Source organism: Nicotiana attenuata, unplaced genomic scaffold, assembly GCF_001879085.1.
Source record: "Nicotiana attenuata strain UT unplaced genomic scaffold, NIATTr2, whole genome shotgun sequence".
Classification (NCBI taxonomy): domain Eukaryota; kingdom Viridiplantae; phylum Streptophyta; class Magnoliopsida; order Solanales; family Solanaceae; genus Nicotiana; species Nicotiana attenuata.
In genome coordinates this window covers 27,481-34,494 of record NW_017674497.1, presented here as the reverse complement: position 1 = coordinate 34,494, position 7,014 = coordinate 27,481, and the positions used below count along the sequence as shown (strand labels likewise).

General features: G+C 31.7%; 1 protein-coding gene across 1 annotated transcript; it reads right to left on the bottom strand.

The window, feature by feature from the left end:
* Window positions 1-3,909: 3,909 nt before the first annotated feature.
* LOC109218774 (S-type anion channel SLAH4-like) lies at window positions 3,910-6,797 on the bottom strand. The gene is made up of 2 exons (XM_019383160.1): window positions 5,793-6,797; window positions 3,910-4,527 (listed from the first exon to the last, which is right to left on the bottom strand). The coding sequence occupies exons 1-2, from the start codon at window positions 6,696-6,698 to the stop codon at window positions 4,246-4,248; spliced, it is 1,188 nt and encodes a 395-aa protein (XP_019238705.1). The 5' UTR covers window positions 6,699-6,797; the 3' UTR covers window positions 3,910-4,245.
* Window positions 6,798-7,014: the final 217 nt, after the last annotated feature.

Here is a 7,014-nt window from a genome sequence, read left to right as displayed (position 1 = left end):
TCAAGGATAACCCGCTCTGATACCAATTGATGTTTTAACTTCAATACCACACAAGAGAGGAGGTGATTTGTGTGGTGTCTAATTTTTCTCTTAAGCTGGTTATGGAAGGACCTGGTTCTTCTAAGTGTTCCTTAACCTACTATTGTTGAAATAGTAAATGCGGAAAGTAAAGAACACAAGTATTTTATGTGGAAAATACCTGGCTCAAAAGGTAAAAAAACCACGACCTACTTCTCAATAGGATTTCTCCAAACTCTCCACTAAATCACTGAGCCAAAAATTCCATTTACAAAACACTTTTGTAAACCTAGGATTAACTCTAATCCCGTTGTGTCAAACAACCTCTAACTGTTGCGACAACTTCAAGTTAACTCTAACTTGAATACTCTGAGTACTTATTACAATTGCGTCTAGATAAAGCTGAAAGGTACAATATTAAAATACCTACTACAATTGAATTAGAATAAAAGATAGACTCTTGGAACTGGTTCTTCTATCTGGTTCATGTAGTTTCAGGTTTGCACACTTGAATTACACACGAACTGCTTGCAAAATGCCTTGATTTTGCTCTCAATTCACGTTTAACTTATGCGTTTGTGCATACCTGTAAAATGAGAATATCCTGCAATATATAGAGTTAGTAGATTAAGAAATAACTAGAGTTCTAATGCTACTCTTCCTTGGTGGAAGAGTTCTAGTTGATCTCAACTTCTAACTCCTCCCTTATCTTGGATAGTGTTCTCTTTGATCAAGGAGTCCTCTTCCTTATCACTTATGCAACCTTTTCGATCAGTAGATATCAATTATACCAAGTTAATCTGCCCATATCTATGCACACAAGGAATGGACCTGGTTTATGCGTGAGCTTTCTTTGTCAATCTTCAAAACAATACTTTCACTTAGGCCAACATGTGTTTATTAACTGCTCTAGTAATTTAATGACGAGATCTAGTTGATTCTATGTCTGAATTTAAAATCTTATTCGGATACCTAAATTGAATTGAGAGAATTTAATATTACATATTCATCAGTTGGTTAGTCAACAAGAGGAGAAATTGACAGCTCAGCAGCTCTATATATTTTCCTATAATAAGATTAAATTAAAGAGTATAACTTATTTATTTATGGCATGGCTAGTGGCAGATCCAGCGGCATGGCCAGTGACTTACCTAGTAATGAAAATGCCACTAGTGGGCATTGAAATTATATATAATGAAGGCGAGGTTCTGGCAATATTGATTTTGTACGTTTGGATTTGGATTGTATTTTAACCCGTTGAGTTACCATATGTAACACATTTTCATGACCCAATAATTTGATGTACTATTTCGGGTCTAACTTCTTAATTTAAGTTAATAAATGAGTCACAATCCAACCCGTTTAAATTAGGGCGGTTTTTACGGATTACTAAAAATTAAAATAGGATGCTACTGTCGCGCAGAATATTTAATTTGAAGTAATGAAAATATATGTGTTGGTCCAAATTTCAATACATATATCTATCTATATCTATATCTATACTATATTAAAAGTGGGAAGCCTTTAAGTTAAAAGTTAAATTACTAAAATGCCCACTAAAAGTTAAAGACTTTTTTATAATTATATTTAAATAAAAAATTATTAGTTTGAAGAGTCCTTTCCTGAAACGGTTGTGTGCTTTCAATTGTTTAACTAACCTTTATAGTCGAAACAAACTTACCCTTTCAAAATTAGTGTCCATTCGTATGGCAACCTAATTATAAGAAGATGCTCTAAAAAAATACGTGAATTTATATAATCCAATATTAGAATTTTGCTGAAAAAATAAAGGATAATCATGGATGACACAAGCAGCCCTTAGAAGAAAACATTGAAGATACAGAAAGTTAAGAAAGCAATTTTGCATGCACAATGCTATGAGAATTTTCTAAAGCAGAAGCAAAGTGGATAAAGTTCTTTGGCTTTCAAATTTTCCAACCGACGCACCAGTATGTTTGTAGTGCCAATTACATCGCTTCAAAATCATTGGTGACTTGGTTCATGGCAATTAAAGATTGCAGTCGGTGATGAGTTATAAGTTGGCAATATAACCGAGTTCTACTTTCTTAACCCTATTATTTATTTATTTTAGTTTCTACCCTTTTAATTTACTAAAATCCAACTTCTACGATTTATAGGGTAGAGTAAATTTTGAAGTGATAATCTCATGTTGCACAAATTAATGCATAATTAGGAATAATATATGTTTACAGTTTAATTTGTTATTCTTTTTGCTGACTAATAAAAATTTTGACATATAAATTAATTAGATGCATCAAACAAGAAGATCATTGATAAAGTTACCAGACATGCATGAATCAGAACTTGCACTATTTTTTTGATAATATTCTTGAGATCATGAAAATGATATCTTATATATAGACCATATTGGCATTAAAGACATATATATCTATATATTTGGTGAGAATATACGATCAAAATTTAGATAGGTTAAAAACTTTAGCATTTATTGAAAACCATTGCACGAATTACCGCGCACTGCCATATAAATGATTGACAAAGAAGATGCAGAAGAAATGATTTTCTCTTTGTTGTTTGGGAAAGTATTAGATACATATTGTTTAATATATTAGCGGTTGATTATTCTTATTTTCTGAGCCCGGGTAATATAATTAATTGATTTGATGAGAATGAGTATGTATCAATTTGGTTTGAAATTTCATTAAATGGTATAATAGAAAATCTTTGATTCAAAAGGCTCTCTTTGAAAATGGTCTAGCTCTCAATAAACAAATATATCAATGTGAAAGTTTGCAAATTAAACGTTCCTCCTAATTGAGTAAATGATACAGGTAGGTTTTACTGCTTTCGAGTGCTATGTTAATTTATATGCACTATACTTTTATGTGTTCATGTATAATTATTTAATTAAATTAAATTAATAATATGGATTTTATTATACAAAAAAGTATATTATATGACTTGGCATACACGTGCAACGCACGTGCCGTAAAACTAGTTTGGAAGAAAAGTTTAAGCTTCTTCATTTATCAAACTCGAATAAGAATAACGCTCTTTAGGTCAATAAATATAATATGGCTATTTTTATATTGTTTACAAGTTCAAGGGTTCAAATTCATTTAGCTTATCAAGTCGATTTTTGGTGTGATTTTTTCTTTCATCTACTACTTAAAATATATAAAAATTAAGATAACATCTTAAATAATTACCGCCCCGGATAATTAGATATTCAAGCCCGAGCAAATTCAAATTATTCTTTCTCTTCTTTTCTCTAGCACTTTGTCAAAATTAAATAAACGTCTTAAATTTTGTTGTTCAAGTGAAATATTTAAGGAACGTAGGAAATGATAATTATGATCAACTAAACCATTTAAAGCGTATGTCTTATAAACCGTCCTAATCTAATCTTGTTACATATTTATGCCTCTTTTTCCAACTACTGTGATATTAACGAGGGGAGAAACTTTACCTGTCATCTTCGTAAAATTTTTATATTTGCCAATTGATATATAACACCGTTATTTTATCTTCCCATATCTATTGAATATCATAAATGTGTACTACGTACTATTTATAAGAGTTGACTACATTTGATACTCATACCCATCATCAAACCTCTTCGATGTTTTAGTTGAGTTATTTATTTAATTTACTATTTGCCTCGTTCAACAATATTACAGCTAATATCTGCGACAAACAAAATAGGTCCTCTCAACAGAGCTAAAAAATATAAATAACTAAATATATAAAACTCAGATACGTAACTAGCTGGCTATAGCGTTATTGATTTGTTATTTATCTTTAGACAGAAGTTGGTCACTGAAACATGGACATATCTCATACGTCACACATATGTTAATTAATTGAATATAATTAATAAGAAGATCGCTAGATCTTAGACAAAGATGAGAACTAACCAAAAATTAAAATAAAATATGAACTTTATAAAATCACTATAAAGTAATACATGGATTGGGAACCCAAATAATATTTGAATACAAGTATAACTTGACAACTATAGACTAGTTATAGCAAGTAGACAATTAATGTAATGACTGCTAGCTACCAGCCATAAGCTTATACAATTAATATAATACATAGGATAGATTCATAAAAAGACTCCTGCTGGTCCTGTGCTGGAGTGGAGACCATTAAACTCCGTAACAGTCTTATAGCGAATGGGACACGCTCATTGTCTTTCATCTACTTTATCGTATTAATTTAAAATTCTGAATACGCCTCTAATCAAACAATCCGTGAAGATTGTTTGGGTAACTTGGCAGTGAGAGAAGGATCTTCATCAGGTAAGAGCATTTTAGAGTAGAGAGCAGTGGATAATAAGAGGGCAATAATGACAAGAATAGAGAGAGATGAAAGAATGAGCATTATGGTGTGTGGCACTTTTCCTTTGACCTCTTTTGCATATCTTGTGGAAGCCAAAGCTAATAGTGTTACTGGATATGAGTATGCCCACCATGCTACGTTGAATTTTCTCATTGATTTCTTGAAGAGAGTTGGCCTGCATATCTAAAAATTCAAAGGAAAAAAAACAACAAAAGAAGTCAATTTCCTAATTGGAAGATTGAAGAATTATACTCTATATAGATGTCTTTCAATCGCTTAAACTAAAAATAATCTGAAAACGTATATTATATGTATAAGATGTGTAAAAATATGTATATTTAGTATATAATTTATGTATATCGATAAAAGAAAACGTCTAGTTACTTTGTGTAAAAATTACAAAAAAGAGATTTATTGAAAGAAAAAAAGGAGAAATTATGGGCTGGTCGATCTAGTAGAGTGACAAGTGAGAGTCGTCTTGATCACGGCATGTACGGCTCGTACAAGAAGACAATAGTTAAATAGCAGCCACTAACATGAATTTTTTTTATATATAAAAAGACAAAAAACATTGAAAGAAACATAAATAGAATAGCAAGTTGATTCTATCATAAAACAATAGGATGTAGCGAAACAATATTAAATTCTACACTACACATACGTAGACTTGAAGACAAAGTTGTTGTGAAGTCAATTTCATCTATTGCACATGCAACGTAGCAGAAAAATCCAAAACTTAGGTTTATAGAGGAAATCTTGAAATAATAGAAAAAATAGATATTCATAAATATAGTAAGTTGACGATGACTCTTTAAATGGGCCTTCGCCACTTAAAATTGTCCTTTTGGATCTTTTATATATGAAAATAGATCTCTTGTGTCTTAAAGTAAATCTTCCATATATAAATTTATGATCATAAACTAAGAATAAATTTGGAAAAACCCATAAAACCATTTGACCCTCATGGTTAACTTATACATATTGATAATGTAAATAAAATTTATAATATCGTTATAATCTAACGTATTATAATATCGTTAATAACTTATACACTTCGTTTATTAGAGTTTAACATTTCGATAAAATTTTACACATCAAGTTATTTAACTTTAGATATATTTATTCATAATAGGTAATAATTAAGATTTTACTTTTACGTACGTACCTAAGGTGTAAAGAATTTTTCCTTGTATTTTAACATGTCATATATATCAGCTAACCATCTTATCTCTTAGGGCCAAATACCTATCGTTTTTTTTTAAAAATATTTTGATAATATAAAAACAATTTTTCACTGTCGTATATTTTAATTACACTTGCGGGGAAAAGGCGTTTATCTTGGGAACTAAGCACTAGACTCAAGACCCCAGTTAAACCCGTACCTAAATACTCCCAAAAAACAAAAATAACATTAATTTCTACGTTATATTTTTTAAATGCAACGTTACCAGTGACGTAAAGAGGAACAACGAGAAAAAGAAGAGCATCTTTGACGCAGTATCGAAGCTTCCAGTAATTGATGCCCAAGCCAAACTAGCCATACTTGGAGCTGCAAAAAATAAGAAGAAAACTGGTCGCAACATAGCTGGAAGCCGATCACTTCCTGATAATCGTTGATATAACGTCACAAAAAGCACCAAATAATGAACCATCCCTAATGAAAATAAGCAAACAGAAACCTCTTGCCAGCCCATTTTAGCCGCGGCTCGAGCCCCGACTAAGTTCCCAATGACCGATAAGTGGCTGGTCGGGTTAGCCACGGCTGTTAAAAGTCTCTTTCCTTTAGTGAACCATTGTCCATAAATTTTCACGTCTAAAACTATGACCGGAACCGCAAAAACCCACCAAAGAGCTTTAAAACCAACGTGTTTTGGTGCTATAAAAGGGTGGGATTCAAGTAAAATAAGCCAAGAAATCCAAGGGGCAAAAAGGTAATTGACTCCAACATGGTGCAAGAACTCTCCCTTGACCAAATTAAATCGAAAGAAGCACTTCAAGAGGTAGAGTAAAGAAAGCAAAACTAGAACCAATAGTGCAAATGACCATAGGAAAATTAGAACGGGACGATAGATCATTTGAGGCACATGATGTAAGAATTTTGTTTCATTATTGGTTGGGTCAAGTAGTGTTTTCCATAATAAAGTTTCCCAACATAAAGATAGGCTTATTCTGAAATAGCCTGCATGAATCCTCGTTAGCATTGAGGATAACATGAATCTTAGTCCAATGAAAGCGCCTGAAGAGGAAGATCGAGGCAACTCGATCATAATATCAGGTATTATAGTATTTTGATTTTCTGTATCTGTATTAGGTGTGTGAAAATCATCTAATGCAGGAGTGATTCTCATCGACATATTTTTAGGAGTTATGGTGTTTAATCTCCAGTGAGAGATTTTTATAGCAGAGAGGATGAGAATGGGACAAATGAAAGAGGATTAAAGAATGTGCAAATTGGGTTAGATGCGAAACGGAGACAAAGGAATTAATTAAAAGAATACCAAATCAAATTTTCCGCCTAATTCGTTGGAAGACGCATGCAACCAGGTACAAACAACGACAATAATATTTGAGTGGCAAGATTTATGTTGACTAAAAGAAAAGTGGTAAGAATTATGAGTTTACTTTCTATGCCAATGGTAAAAATCTTTCTCGTTGTTAGATTATTAAAAA